At 44.8% G+C, this 16,796-nt stretch overlaps 1 protein-coding gene across 1 annotated transcript in view; it reads left to right on the plus strand.

The window, feature by feature from the left end:
• The first annotated feature begins 105 nt into the window (after nucleotides 1-105).
• Nucleotides 106-16,796, plus strand: part of LOC139544158 (G protein-coupled receptor kinase 3-like) — an 88,777-nt gene continuing 72,086 nt past the window's right edge. The window contains exon 1 of the mRNA XM_071350958.1: nucleotides 106-2,089. Coding sequence (XP_071207059.1) covers nucleotides 1,977-2,089 — 113 coding nt within the window. The 5' untranslated portion in view covers nucleotides 106-1,976. The remainder of the gene's footprint in view (nucleotides 2,090-16,796) is intronic.

The raw sequence follows: 16,796 nt of genomic DNA on the forward strand, positions 1-16,796 counted from the left end.
AATGGTTTTAATTTGATTCAAATCGTAATAGGGCATTTATAATCATCTAGGTCCGCGTCCATGAGTGGTCCTGCTCCATTACATGTTTTCCAGGATGCTTAGTCGCAGTTGGAGGAAGTGGGGCTTTTACAATTAGGTAGGGCTTGTTTCTGAGAATACACAACACAGCCAGCGAAATGGAGTAAAGTCAACTGTTCTTATTCGGACTCAAAAGGGATAACAAGAGGACATCGGTGCCTCTTGGAGGACCGTAAACAAACAGGATATCAAACGTTCTCCCGCATCGTCAGTCTGTCGAATGCACAGATCTCAGCTGCGGCTTGTGCTGATTGAGGAGCAGAAACGTTTGATGGTTACAACTTTACGGAGGAAGTCACTGACGGGCAGCAAATATTACCAAGTTATATGTACTTAGGTTCTTCGTTTATATTTCATTGCCTGTTCGTCAGCTAGTTGGCAAGCTGTTGATCGAAAAAAAATATTAAACTTCTAGTTGAAGACTCGGTCGCGAGGGACCGTGGACGGTTACCAAGCTAAGGTTAACTCAACTAGCCAATTTCCTCCAACGCCCCCTCCCCCATTATAGCTAGCTAGCTAGCCACTGTCTCCATACCAAAGCCCACACACTGGGGTGAAATAAATGACTATGGCTAATTTTGTGCGGTTTCGTTGGTCTCTTGTGAAATAACATGGATTTGGCTGAAGATCAGGATTCGTTACCTTACTGAGATGGCGAGCTAGCTAGCGAACTGGATGAGTGGGTTTCGTGTCGTTGCGATAAAGCGGTTGTGTTAGCTAGCGCTAGTTTGGTACATATGCTTCGTATATTAACTAACTCAAATTCAGCTATCTACTGGCCAACTCGCTATCAAGTAGCACCGGTTTCCACAGCAGCTAGTAATAACACTTTCTCCCTTGTCGACCACGTAAATTGAGAATCTAGCTGGCTGATTTCGTGGCTGAATTTACAGTTTAAATGTGGCATCTAACGTAAAGTTAGTGCCAACAACTGAATGCTTGTTCTCTTGATAGATAAGTTCGATAGTTGTCGCCAACGTTAAAGTATATTTTACTCGGGTATCTAGCAAATTGTTTCAGCATAGGTTTTGCGTGCTGGATATTCAGCTAGCAACCTGCATCTGTGGTTTGATTGATGTCCTCTTTCTGATATCGCTGTGTAGGATCCTATGCCAATAAGACAATTGTTTTGATTTTTCATGTTGGTGAATACGTTTGAACCTGAACCTAACTACTGTATTCGCTAGTATCTGGACCATTCATTCGTCAGTACTATTTTTTGTGTGATACAGGCGAGCTGGCTTGCTCTTGTTATTTTCGCTTTCTACCCCTGTCATCGTTATTACACGAGGATGTCTTCATCGAATACCAGTTCGATAGAAGTGATACAACCCATCTTTGTCGACGCATAAAGTCATGTTTTATTTTGAAGCAGATGCGACGAGACGCAATTAGGAAGCTTGAAGCATACGTCTTGCTGGAGTACCACGTACCGCAATATTACAATTTTAGCTTTTCAAGAAGATAAAACAAACTATGTGGCTAGGATCAGTGGGGTTTTACAGTTGTTATTAGCTAGCTGCCTTGCTAGTTCGCCACATCTAGCAGGTGGGCCATCTAAATAAGTGAAGCTCTCTGAAAGGTGGTAAACGAAATCTCTCATCAATCTTGTCTGGCCATTGAAACCACTACCATTTTTGGCACACAAAAAAATACCCAGATGATAAATACTATTATTTTTGTGTAACAATGGTTGTGTTTTGAGGGACCGTGTGTGTCGAACCTAGAGGAAGAAAACGACACGCTTCATTCGATGGTCGCCCCTGTCATCCGCATAGCTGCCTCGGTCGCCCAGGTTGGATCTAGATTCTAACAATTTTCAGACATTTGCTTTATCTTAAAAAAAAAAAAATCCTTTCCACGGCTGGTGTATCGACTCGGTCGAACCAGGGTTGAAGATGGCGGACCTCGAAGCAGTTCTCGCCGATGTCAGCTATTTGATGGCGATGGAGAAGAGCAAATCTACTCCAGCGGCCCGAGCGAGCAAGAAAATCATACTGCCTGAATCCAGGTACATGTAACTGCTCACCCGCCTTGTAGGTTCTGCTTCGGTCAGTCAATGTTTGTCTACCTGTCAAATTGATGTATGTGTGTATGGCCATATAGGGAGATGGAAGCCCTATCTCATTGAAACCTCTCGGTCAGTTACAGTAACTCGCTAATAGGAAACTAACGTTATTTGTCAACTGCCTCGGTTAGGCGACTCCAGGGTCCCTACCATTCAAGGTCCTAGCCCTCAAATCCACATTAGGCCAATTTGCATCTGACGTAATGCCATCGAGAATGATATCATTTTAATGAAGCTCATTAACAATGTGTTCTGAAGACCAGACAAATAATCATTCCAGCTAGCATCAAAACCACCCATCCATCACCACCTCCTCCATCCGGTGGCAGCTTCTGTTTAGTTTTTTTACTGGTGGCTTAGAATGTAAATAATATGCTGTTATTTTCTTCTGATACAGTAATATGTTAGGCCTACCAGTATCTGTTTTTGATGGAATGATGCAATGAAAGATAAGAGATGGTGGGTGGAGTCTTCTGTATCCATCCATTCACATCTGCATATCTCTCCCCTTCAACTGCCTGAATTTCCCCAGTTACATTTTTGACATTTAGAAGACGGTCTTATCCAGAACGACTTACAATAGTGAGTGCATCCATTTTCGTACTGGTCCCCCATGGGAATCAAACCCTCAACCCTGGCGTTGCAATCACCATGCTCTACCAACTGAGCCAAACGGGACCTACGACAATCACTGGTGTTTTTGACAGCTATTTATAAACGCACAGTTTTTATAATAACAAATACAGGCCCACAGGCAGGCAGCTACTATTGGGACGTTGAAGGCAAATGTGAGGTGATGGAAATTGAGCGGTAGGAGAGTGTGATGTATGCATGGCCTTTGATGCCACCATAGCAACACCTTCTGTCAGTATGAAGCCCGTTAGGTAGTATTGTTGGAGCCAACTGCTACACTGCATGACCAAAAGTATGTGGACACTTGCTCATCAAACATCTAATTCCAAAATCATGGGCATTAATATGGAGTTTGTCCCCCCTTTTCTGCTATAACAGTCTCCACTCTTCTGGGAAGGCTTTCCACACGATGTTGGAACATTGCTGCGGGTACTTGCTTCCATTCAGCCACGAGCATTAGTGAGGTCGGACACTGATGTTGGGTGATTAGGCCTGCCTCGCAGTCGCCGTTCCCAAAGGTTTTCGATGGTTTTGAAGTCAGTGCTCTGTGCAGGCCAGTCAAGTTCTTCCACACCGATCTCGACTAACCATTTCTGTAAAGATTTAGCTTAGCAGATTTGTCCGTCGGACAGCCAGATGGTAAAGCATGATTCATCACTCCAGAGGATGCGTTTCCAGTGCGCCACCACTCCAGCCGGCGCTTGGCATTGTGCATGGTAATCTTGTGTGCGGCTGCTTGGCCATGGAAACTAATTTCATGAAGCTTCCGATGAACAGTTCTTGTGCTGATGTTGCTTCCAGAGGCAGTTTGGAAGTCGCTAGTGAGTGTTCCATCCGAGGACAGATGATTTGTACGCGCTTCAGCACTCGGTGGTCCCGTTCTTTGAGCTTGTTTGGCCTACCACTTCGTGGCTGAGCCGTTGTTGCTCCTAGACGTTTCCACATCACAATAACAGCACTTACAGTTGACCAGGGCAGAGCTAGCAGGGCAGAAATTTGACGAACTGACTTGTTGAAAAGGTGGGATCCTATGATGGTGCCACATTGAAAGTCACTGAGCTCTTCAGTAAGGCCATTCTACTGCAAATGTTTGTCTATGGAGATTGCATGTGTGTGCTCGATTTTTATACACCAGTCAGCAACGGGTGTGGCTGAAATAGCTGAATCCACTCAGTTGAAGGGGTGTCCACCTACTTTTTGGTATTAACTAGGCTATTAACTAGTTAGGAACAAATTCTTATTTACAGTATATATACTGTATGTCTCTGTAGCAGCCCATACAAAGATGGTATCCCCCTCTTAGGTGTAGTTGGTAGTGTGGAGAGGCCCTGTTGTCGGTGACCTTTAGAGAAGATTCATGCTAAACTGCTTTCTATAAGCATTTTGGATATGTGAGAATACCTACTTTACAAATAAAATACCTTACTATAACTAAAAAACAATTTTACCTTTATCCCTCCTCTGAAAAACCTGCATGCATCAGTTGAGCGTATAGCTGTACATTTTTATTTAAGGTCAGGGTTTGGCTGTCTAGTGAGCTGTTAGTCAGACTAAGGGAAAGAGGATGTGGTGGAGTGTTTTGTCAGTGTAGAGTTGACACCGATGGCATTCTCACCATAGATTTCTCATTGTGTATGCAAATGTGAAACGTACAGCTCAAAGGAGATCGACCTAATGAACGTGTGATAATGTTAACAAGTGTCTGATTTGTAGTTTAGGCTCAGGCTGTATAACGTCTAAGCCTAAGTCCCTCACCAAGTTAAGTCCTAGTCCTCACCAAGCCTAGTCCTCACCAAGCTTAGTCCTAGTCCTCACCAAGCTTAGTCCTAGTCCTCACCAAGCTTAGTCCTAGTCCTCACCAAGCTTAGTCTTAGTCCTCACCAAGCTTAGTCCTAGTCCTCACCAAGCTTAGTCCTAGTCCTCACCAAGCTTAGTCCTAGTCCTCACCAAGCTTAGTCCTCACCATGCTTAGTCCTAGTCCTCACCAAGCTTAGTCCTAGTCCTCACCAAGCTTAGTCCTAGTCCTCACCAAGCTTAGTCCTAGTCCTAGTCCTCACCAAGCTTAGTCCTCACCAAGCCTAGTCCTCACCAAGCTTAGTCCTAGTCCTCACCAAGCTTAGTCCTCACCAAGCTTAGTCCTAGTCCTCACCAAGCTTAGTCCTAGTCCTCACCAAGCTTAGTCCTAATCCTCACCAAGCCTAGTCCTAGTCCTCACCAAGCTTAGTCCTAATCCTCACCAAGTTTAGTCCTAATCCTCACCAAGCTTAGTCCTAGTCCTCACCAAGCTTAGTCCTAGTCCTCAACAAGCTTAGTCCTAGTCCTCAACAAGCTTAGTCCTAATCCTCACCAAATTTAGTCCTAGTCCTCACCAAGTTTAGTCCTAGTCCTCACCAAGCGTAGTCCTAGTCCTCTCCAAGCTTAGTCCTAGTCCTCACCAAGCTTAGTCCTAGTCCTCACCAAGCTTAGTCCTAGTCCTCACCAAGCTTAGTCCTAATCCTCACCAAGCTTAGTCCTAGTCCTCACCAAGCTTAGTCCTAGTCCTCACCAAGCTTCAGAAGCACATCACGTTATGCCATGTCTTCCATCCATTGATTGCTTTATGGACTTTTCTCAGTCATAATATTCAGTGTCATGCTGCTCAATGACCATAGATGCAATCACTTCGTCAATGTTCTTTCTGATAATGTTATGAATTTGCTCTAATCCGAGCAATCCTAAATTAGGTTTATCATTTGTTCATCATATAGCCTAGACATGTGAAGTGTAGACCTGACACGATTCACTATTCTACCTGACGGAGAATAATTTATATTCTACAAAATACAGTCTCTCAGAACTTTTTGTAACATTGCACTTGAAGTTAACTGTAATGAAAATAGCTTTAGGCCTTATTTTAAACCTGCCCATATATTTCTGTCTTAACTTTTTGCCACCCTGGTGTTTGCAGCAGCACCCCACTGCCTGATGGGAGTTGTAGTACAGACAGACATCCTCACCCCTGAATGACCACCTCGAGAGATCAGATCAGCAACACACAGGGACCAGTTTCCCAGACCCAGAGTATACCCAGTCTTGGCCTTAGCACTTCTGACAGAGATTCTCCATCGATCACGCTTTTAAGTCCACGAGTACGCTTAATCTGGGTTCAGGAAACTGGCCCTAAACATCACATCCCTTTTAGTGAAATTCAATATGTTTAGTCACATCTATTGATGAAATCCAATCATGTACTGGGCCAAAGTTAGCCTACTAAGGGATGACTGTGTTTGCAGACCCCGCTGTGTGTGTTCAGACCAGGCTGAATTGTACCATGGTCATTTGGTAAAGCCACTGGTTGATTTGTTTGCTTTAGATGTGGTCAATGAACAGGTCCAAACTGCAGCCTTGCACCCATTTAGACTAATGTTGTTCTTTTACTTTTCTACATTGATCTCCTATTACAGCCAGAGTCTTTTCCACAGTGGCTGATGTAGATGGTGGGAACTTTTGCTCCAGCAGAGCATTAACGCACCTGATCCATCTTATGAACTAATCATCATAGTCTTCAACCAAGGCTTTGATTGGTAGAATCAGGTGTGTAACTGCTTGGCAGGAACCTAAGCTATTCGGAGAAAGATGTTCTGGTACTGAGAAACTATTATTTAGCTACTTCTGTTAAAGTGTTTGTATTACAATTAAGCGAATCTACTTCTGTGAAAGTGTCTGTATGCGTTCTATCCAGTCAGCCAGGCTTCTGTGACTTCCTCATCCTCTGTCTCAGCTCTATCAGACCCTGAGCTAGTGAACTAGATGTGTTGTTAAACTGAGTAGGCCTTCAGTTGGTTTTCCCATGTGCAGAGCAAGTTCACAGCCCCAACATTAAAGCAGGGATTGACATTAAGGGTTGCCCTATTGCCTGGGGCAAGTGTCCTGATCCGTCCTGCAAGTTGAGCCTGCTCTGAGGCTGGGCAGGTTTTTTAAAATATATATTTTTAAACATTCAACAACCAAGATGCAAAGAATTCCATTCTTTGTGGTTCCTCCCCTGTGTGTTGAAAATGGCTACTTAACATTTTCGGGCAAGTATCTTACTCCTGACTTTCCCAATGGCCGAATGCCTTTCAGACCTTAATGTCAATACCATTTACTCAGAAATCCTAGTTAATCCTCAGATGGGTTGATTCCTCATTTGGTGTAGATCTCACTACACACATTAGAATTGTGCAGGGAGGCCTCAATCTCAAATGGGAAAGATTGCCTCTTCAAATCAGATTTGGAAGAGGTTTCTCCTCAGATGTCAATCTCTGTACTGTCTACTGCTTCTTCTACTTGTGTGTGTGTGTGTGTGTGTGTGTGTGTGTGTGTGTGTGTGTGTGTGTGTGTGTGTGTGTGTGTATATTGAGCTTGTAGAATTTGATTGCTAATCGTCCATTAGGTATTGTTTACAGGGCTGAGGAGATAAGACATTATTCTTCTGTGATAAAAGAGTGTGTGATAGTGGGGTTTGCTTTAACAATGACTGAAGTAGTATGGTATACATGGCCTGCTCTTTATGAATATGCTGCTTTAGTCGTGTGTGTGTGCTGAAGCCAGGATTACCGATACAGCACAGTGGGTAATACCACAGCAGATTGAGAGAGAGCATTAATACCATCAGGCCAGGATCAGGAGGGTCAGCAACATTACTACTGTAGTGGCTGTGTTGCATAGGCTAGTCCTTCCAAACATAACTGTCTAAAGTGGACATAGCTGGTAGCCTACTCTGCAACCCCACCCTCCCAGAAACAATTATTAGATCTGAATTGTCTGACCCCTGCCTGGGTTCAGATGGCTTTATGGAAATTATTTGTTTTAATTTGATAAGGATTTAAAAGATTATCGATGGAAAACATGTTATCTCCTGAAATTGGCTATGATAATAATCAGACTAGAGAGGGAGAGACTGGGAGGGGGGGGGGGATCTAGGCTAGAGAGGGGTGGTATAGGCTTGAGAGGGAGAAACAGAGGGGTGGATCTAGGCTAGAGAAGGAGGGAGTGGGGGGGATGGAGAGACAGAGGGAGATATAGGCTGGAGAGGGGTGAGATCTAGGCTAGAGAGGGAGAGACAGGGGGGATCTAGGCTAGAGAGGGAGAGACAGAGGGGAGGGAAATGGGCTAGAGGGGGAGAGACTGAGCGGGGAGGGAAATGGGCTAGAGGGGGAGAGACTGAGAGGGGAGGGAATGGGCTGGAGAGGCTGAGAGGGGAGAGAAATGGGCTAGAGAGGGAGAGGCTGAGAGGGGAGGGAAATGGGCTAGAGAGGGAGAGGCTGAGAGGGGAGGGAAATGGGCTAGAGAGGGAGAGGCTGAGAGGGGAGGGAAATGGGCTAGAGAGGGAGGGAAATGGGCTAGAGAGGGAGAGACTGAGATGGGAGGGAAATGGGCTAGAGGGGGAAATGGGCTAGATGGGGGGAGACTGAGATGGGAGGGAAATGGGCTAGAGGGGGAGACAGAGGGGAGGGAAATGGGCTAGAGGGGGAGAGACTGAGAGGGGAGGGAAATGGGCTAGAGGGGGAGAGACTGAGAGGGGAGGGAAATGGGCTAGAGGGGGAGAGACTGAGAGGGGAGGGAAATGGGCTAGAGGGGGAGAGACTGAGAGGGAGGGAAATGGGCTAGAGGGGAGGGAAATGGGCTAGAGGGGGAGAGACTGAGAGGGGAGGGAAATGGGCTTGAGGGGGAAATGGGCTAGATGGGGGGAGACTGAGAGGGGGGGTATAGGTTAGAGAGGGAGAGACTGGGAGGGGAGGATCTAGCCTAGAGAGGGAAAGAGGAGTGCCGAGAGCCAGCGTTGGTGTGTGTGAGGGATTTGGAGCTGTGTGTATGTGGGATGTGTGCGTGTGTGTTTCAGCTCTGTATGTTTGTGTACTTGGGGCTGTGCATATGTGGTCTTTGGAGTTGTTTTGTGGCATTTGGAGTAGTGTGCGTGTGTTTAGAGCTGTGTGTATGTTTGGAGTGGGTGTGAGTGTTAGTGTTTGGAGATGTATATGTTGGCATTTACACAGGCAGCCCAATTCTGATCTTTTTTCCATTAATTGTTTTTTTTGACCAATCACATCAGATATTTTTCAGAGCTGATCTGATTGGTCAAAAGACCAATGAGTGAAAAAAACGATCTGAATTAGGCTGCCTGTTTGTGACATTGTGGATCGCGCATCGCTGCTACATTCTCTTTGTGCCGAGGCTTTGCCTACTGGCAGAGATGTGAGGTTTTGACGGCAGCACTAGAAGCGAGAGAGGGGGAGGGGAGAGGAACGGGCGCTGGTACTGTTTGAAAGAGAGCTCAGCAGGAGAGGCGAGAGATTATGTGTGTTGTGCGGTAGGAGGTGGGGGAAGAGGGAATAAACTAGAAGGATAAAGAGGGATGACAGAGAGAGGGAGGGGTTGTTGGAGTACAGTAGTTACAGGAGGCAGGTTCAGATCCAGAGGGGGAGGACAGTCATGGAGGACTGGGGGGGAAAGTCAGGGAACATCACATTCCAATAACAATGGATAGATGACAATTCTTTGCAAATATAACATTCTTTGGAAATATAACCAATTGTCAGTGCTGCCTTCTGGACCTGGTTGAAAAGTGAATGTGGCCCCTGGGGCAGAATGAGTTTGACACCCCTGGTCTACAGTATACAAGACCTATCCTTTTTACATCCAAGAAGGGAAGTGCAGAATGAGTTCGACACCCCTGGTCTACAGTATACAAGACCTATCCTTTTTACATCCAAGAAGGGAAGGGCAGAATGAGTTCGACATCCCTGGTCTACAGTATACAAGACCTATCCTTTTTACATCCAAGAAGGGAAGTGCAGAATGAGTTCGACACCCCTGGTCTACAGTATACAAGACCTATCCTTTTTACATCCAAGAAGGGAAGGGCAGAATGAGTTCGACATCCCTGGTCTACAGTATACAAGACCTATCCTTTTTACATCCAAGAAGGGAAGTGCAAAATGAGTTCGACACCCCTGGTCTACAGTATACAAGACCTATCCTTTTTACATCCAAGAAGGGAAGGGCAGAATGAGTTTGACACCCCTGGTCTACAGTATACAAGACCTATCCTTTTTACATCCAAGAAGGGAAGTGCAAAATGAGTTTGACACCCCTGGTCTACAGTATACAAGACCTATCCTTTTTACATCCAAGAAGGGAAGTGCAAAATGAGTTTGACACCCCTGGTCTACAGTATACAAGACCTATCCTTTTTACATCCAAGAAGGGAAGTGCAAAATGAGTTTGACACCCCTGGTCTACAGTATACAAGACCTATCCTTTTTACATCCAAGAAGGGAAGTGCAAAATGAGTTTGACACCCCTGGTCTACAGTATACAAGACCTATCCTTTTTACATCCAAGAAGGGAAGTGCAAAATGAGTTTGACACCCCTGGTCTACAGTATACAAGACATATCCTTTTTACATCCAAGAAGGGAAGTGCAAAATGAGTTTGACACCCCTGGTCTACAGTATACAAGACCTATCCTTTTTACATCCAAGAAGGCAAGGGCAGAATGAGTTTGACACCCCTGGTCTACAGTATACAAGACCTATCCTTTTTACATCCAAGAAGGGAGGTGCAGAATGAGTTTGACACCCCTGGTCTACAGTATACAAGACCTATCCTTTTTACATCCAAGAAGGGAAGGGCAGAATGAGTTTGACACCCCTGGTCTACAGTATACAAGACCTATCCTTTTTACATCCAAGAAGGGAAGTGCAAAATGAGTTTGACACCCCTGGTCTACAGTATACAAGACCTATCCTTTTTACATCCAAGAAGGGAAGTGCAAAATGAGTTTGACACCCCTGGTCTACAGTATACAAGACCTATCCTTTTTACATCCAAGAAGGGAAGAGCAGAATGAGTTCGACACCCCTGGTCTACAGTATACAAGACCTATCCTTTTTACATCCAAGAAGGGAAGTGCAGAATGAGTCTGACACCCCTGGTCTACAGTATACAAGACCTATCCTTTTTACATCCAAGAAGGGGAGTGCAAAATGAGTTTGACACCCCTGGTCTACAGTATACAAGACCTATCCTTTTTACATCCAAGAAGGGAAGTGCAGAATGTGTATGTCTGCACCAGTCTAGAAGAGAGTCAGTGGATTGTTATTGGTCAGTATAGCATAGTGGGTTCTAGATTGTTATTGGCCAGTGTAGCAGAGAGTGGATAGTGATTGGCCAGTGTAGCAGAGAGTGGATAGTGATTGGCCAGTGTAGCAGAGAGTAGATTCTGACAGGACAGTCTGCGGTCTGCTTTATGGCCCTGTCCAGAAACAACCCCTAGCCCCCTACTCATTAGGGCAAAGGCACTTTATGTATCTGAAATAATTGGTTTGTTACATTATTGTACTAGCTCCACCTTATCCCCTGATTGGCTACTCAGAGGAATTTGCACCAAATTGCTTATTTAGATCAGCTCTCCACAAGTGTCCACCAGGGACTAGGGGTTAGCCAGGCTAGTTGTTTCTGCAGCAGGCAGGCATGCCTATGACTCACCCCTGGCCTCCAGTGAATGAGGAAGAGTCAACTTCCTGGTTCTTGTGGCTCAGTTAGACAGAGAGCTATTACTGGACGGCGTACAAGTTGACCTGTAGGCACAGATCCAGGCCCAGCTATGTTACTACTAGTACTATTGGTTAAATTCTTACCCTGGTTTTAGCATTGCTGCTAGGCTAGCATTAGCCACTGTGTTATAAACTAGTAGGAGTGTGTAATGAAATTGGGATCCTTAACGTTAAGAAAAAACCCTAACTGAATTTTTTCCCCCCCCACATTTTAATCAGAGTGCAGTTATCACAAAACATTGTTTTCTGTGTTATAGTCCAACTAGACTATAAGCTATAGAGAGGTAGTAATGGCATATTTTTGTAGGCAATAACTCTGTCATGGTTCGTTGGACAAAGCCTATGAGGAAAATGAAGGGGGTTTTTGTAGGGTTTTTGGATAAATGCTGAAAATAAGGTCTGTGGTAAACACCGGCTTAGGAGATCATATACGTTCGGTTCTGAGATAATCTTCATCAGTTAACGTCACTTTTTGTGAATTTAAGAATTAATGTAATAAAAAAAATCACAAAGGCTTCACAAGTCATAAAGGTCATGTTAAGACTGCTATTATCTCATAGAACAAAATATATAACATCTAAGCCTGTGTTAACCTCGGACCTTATTTTCAGCATTTATTCCCAAACCTTCTTTCCCCATCCGTTTTTCCCATAGGGATGTCTGAACAAATCAGAGGTAACTTATTTCTGGGTATTAGGACTACCATCTCTAAAGGCCTGGAGAAAGTTGTCATTTAAATAAAACCAGAGATGAAGAGGCAAACTTTAGGCTACTTTGGTGAATTTGCGAGGCCTGCAAGACCAGACATTGCGAGATACAGATTACCAAGACGTATGCGCACAGTTTGCAAGGTTATTTCTGCCTGCATCCTCTCTGTCCCTCGCCCTGGCTCGCCTGCTCTTTCTCTTCGCTGATTATGCGTGTGTGTTCAGTCTTCGATTTGTTGCGTGCAGAATATCCTAGCCCAGGGGTATTCAACTCTTAACCTACGAGGTCTGGAGCCTGCTGGGTTTCTCTTCTACCTGATCATTAATTGCACTCACCTGGTGTCCCAGGTCTAAATCAGTCCCTGATTTATAGGGGTACAATGGGGGGGGAAAGGACTGGAACTGGTTTCCAGGTCCTGAGTTGAGGTTCTGGCCTATTCATTGATGATAGGTCCTGCTTTACTGAAGTTGAGAAACATTGCAAGCCAAGAAATTATGAGATACAGCATTCCATTGGAATAAACAAGATGGTGTAGCAGTAAGACGTTTGTTTTTGTCTCGTAAATATTCTTTAAAGAAAATATACATTTCATTATGTTTTAGTCTCTTTTTTTCCATTTTCAAATTAAATATACCTTCCTGCAACCCGCCTCACCCAATGTGGTACGTAGTAGAGGTTGACCGCTTTTGATTTTTCAACGCCAATATTGATTATTGGAGGACCAAAAAAATCCGATACCGATTAATCAGCCTATTTATTTATTTATTTGTAATAATGACAATTACAACAATAATGAATGAACACTTATTTTAACTTAATATAATTCATCAATAAAATCAATTTTGCCTCAAATAAATAATGAAAAATTGTTGTCTCACCCGTTGTTGTCTTAGCTCTCCCAATCAACACCTGTGATTGCTTTATGCCTCTAATATCAATATGCCTTGTATACTGCTGTTTAGGGCAGCTCTCATTGTTTTATTTTACTGTGGAGCCCCTAGTCCCGTTCAACATGCCTCAGATATCCCCTTTGTTCCACCCCCCACACATGCGGAGACCGCACCTAGCTTAACTGACGCCTTCAGAGATGCAACGTCTCTCATTGTCACTCAGTGCCTAGGTTTACCTCCACTGTACTCACACCCTACCATACCCTTGTCTGTACACTATGCCCTGAATCTATCCTACCACGCCCAGAAATCTGCTCCTTTTATTCTCTGTTCCCAAAGCACTGGACGACCAGTTCTTATAGCTTTTAGCCGTACCCTCATTTTACTGTTCCTCTGGTGATGTAGAGGTTATCCCATGCCCCGTGTGTCCCCAGGCGCTCTCATTTGTTGACTTCTGCAACCGTAAAAGCCTTGGGTTCATGCATGTTAACATCAGAAGCCTCCTCCCTAAATTTGCTTATTTCACTGCTTTAGCACACTCCACCAACCCTGATGTCCTAGCCGTGTCTGAATCCTGGCATAGGAAGGCCACCAAAAACTCTGAGATTTCCATCCCCAAATACAACATTTTCCGTCAAGATAGAACTGCTAAAGGGGGCGGAATTCAATCTACTGTAGAGAGAGCCTGCAGAGTTCTGTCATACTATCCAGGTCTATGCCCAAACAGTTTGAGCTTCTACCTTTTAAAGATCCATCTCTCCAGAAATAAGTCCCTCACTGTTGCCACTTGTTATAGACCCCCCTCAGCTCCCAGCTGTGCCCTGGACACCATATGTGAATTGATTGACCCCCATCTATCATCAGAGTTTGTACTGCTTGGTGACCTAAATTGGGATATGCTTAACTCCCCGGCCATCCTACAATCTAAACTAGATGCACTCAATCTCACACAAATAATCAAGGAACCTACCAGGTACAACCCCAAATCCGTAAACATGGGCACCCTCATAGATATCATCTTGACCAACTTGCCCTCTAAATACACCTCTGCTATTTTCAACCAGGATCTCAGCGATCACTGCCACATTTCCTGCGTCCGTTATGGGTCCGCGGTCAAACGACCACCCCTCATCACTGTCAAACGCTCCCTAAAACACTTCTGCGAGCAGGCCTTTCTAATCGACCTGGCCCGGGTATCATGGAGGGATATTGACCTCATCCCGTCAGTAGAGGATGCCTGGTTGTTCTTTTAAAGTGCTTTCCTCACCATCTTAAATAACCATGCCCCTTTCAAAAAATGTAGAACTAAGAACAGATATATCCCTTGGTTCACTCCACATCCTGTGGCGTACTGCATTAGCATCGAATAGTCCCCGCGATATGCAACTTTTCAGGGAAGTCAGGAACCAATATACACAGTCAGTTAGGAAAGCAAAGGCCTGCTTTATCAAACAGAAATTTACATCCTGCAGCACTAACTCCAAATCTGTAAAGTCCATGGAGAATAAGAGCACATCCTCCCAGCTGCCCACTGCACTGAGACTAGGAAACACTGTCACCACCGATAAATCCACGATAATCGCGAATTTCAATAAGCATTTCTCTACAGCTGGCCATGCTTTGCCCCCCCCCCCCCCCCCCCCCTGCTTTTCCTTCACCCAAATCCAGACAGCTGATGTTCTGAAAGAGCTGCAAAATCTGGATCCCTACAAATCAGCTGGGCTAGACAATCCGGACCCTCTCTTCCTAAAATTATCCGCCACCATTGTTGCAACCCATATTACCAGCCTGTTCAACCTCTCTTTCGTCTGAGATTCCTAAATATTGGAAAGCGGCCGCGGTCATCGCCCTCTTCAAAGGGGGAGACACTCTACACCCAAACTGTTACAGACCTATATCCATCCTGCCCTGCCTTTCTAAATTCTTCGAAAGCCAAGTGAACAAACAGATCACCGACCATTTCGAAACCCACCGTACCTTCTCCGCTATGCAATCCGGTTTCCGAGCTGGTCACGGGTGCACCTCAGCCACGCTCAAGGTCCTAAACGATATCATAACCGCCATCGATAAAAGACAATACTGTGCAGCCATCTTCATCGACCTGGCCAACGCTTTTGACTCTGTCAATCACTGTATTCTTATCGGCAGAGTCAACAGCCTTGGTTTCTCTAATGACTGCCTCGCCTGGTTTACCAACTACTCTCTAGAGTTCAGTGTGTCAAATCGGAGGGCCTGTTGTCCAGACCTCTGGCAGTCTCCATGGGGGTGCCACGGGGTTCAATTCTCGGGCCGTCTCTTTTCTCTGTATATATCAATGATGTTGCTCTTGCTGCGAGTGATTTTTTTTGTTTGATCCACCTCTACGCAGACGACACCATTCTGTATACATCTGGCCTTTCTTTGGACACTGTGTTAACAAACCTCCAGAGGAGCTTTAACGCCATACAACACTCCTTCCGTGGCCTCCAACTGCTCTTAAATGCTACTAAAACAAAATGCATGCTCGTCAACCGATCGCTGCTCGCACCCTCCCGCCCGACTAGCATCACTACTCTGGACGACTCTGACTTAGAATATGTGGACAACTACAAATACCTAGGTGTCTGGCTAGACTTTAAACTCTCCTTCCAGACTCACATTAAGCATCTCCAATCCAAAATTAAATCGAGAATCGGCTTCCTATTTCGCAACAAAGCCTCCTTCACTCATTCTGCCAAACATACCCTCGTTAAAGTGACTATCCTACCGATCCTTGACTTCAGCGATGTCATTTACAAAATAGCTTCCAACACTCTAGTCAGCAAATTGGATGCAGTCTCTCACAGTGCCATCCGTTTTGTCACCAAAGCCCCATATACTACCCACCACTGCGACCTGTATGTTCTCGTTGGCTGATCCTTGCTACATATTCGTTGCCAAACCCACTGGCTCCAGCTCATCCATAAGTCTTTGCTAGGTAAAGCTCTGCCTTATCTCAACTCACTGGTCACCATAGCAACACCCACCCGTTGCACGTGCTCCAGCAGGTATATTTCACTGGTCATCCCCAAAGCCAACACCTCTTTTGGCCACCTTTCCTTCCAGTTCTCTGCTGCCAATGACTGGAACGAATTGCAAAAATCACTGAAGTTGAAGACTTATATCTCCCTCTCTAACTTTAAGCGTCAGCTGTCAGAGCAGCTTACCGATCGCTGCAGCTCTACACAGCCCATCTGTAAATAGCCCATCCAACCAACTACCTACCTCACCCCCATACTTGTTTTTGTTTTCTGCTCTTTTGCACACCAGTATTTCTACTTGCACATCCTCATCTGCACATATATCACTCCAGTGTAAATTGCTAAATTGTAATTACTTTGCCACTATGGCCTATTTTTTTTGCCTTACCTCCTTACTTCATTTGAACATACTGTATACTGATTTTTCTATTGTGTTATTGACTGTACGTTTGTTTATCCCATTTGTAACTCTGTTTTTGTCACACTGCTTTGCTTTATCTTGGCCAGGTCGCAGTTGTAAATGAGAATTTGTTCTCAACTGGCCTACCTGGTTAAATAAAGGTGAAATAAAAACAAATAATAAATATATATACTCCCGGCTTCGACGCCAATTTCCGCCACCATTCAGAAGCATGCACAAGGCCTATCTATCAGCAATCATTTGTGTGTGTGTGTGTATATATGTATATATATATGCATACATACATACATACACACACACACACACACACACACACACACACACACACACACAGCTGTTGAGTCGACGTGCAAGGAGCTGGAATATATATATTTTTGACTCTCCGCCATTACGTCATTGTTATCAGTTGGAAAAATGGGA

Source organism: Salvelinus alpinus, chromosome 18, assembly GCF_045679555.1.
Source record: "Salvelinus alpinus chromosome 18, SLU_Salpinus.1, whole genome shotgun sequence".
NCBI lineage: Eukaryota > Metazoa > Chordata > Actinopteri > Salmoniformes > Salmonidae > Salvelinus > Salvelinus alpinus.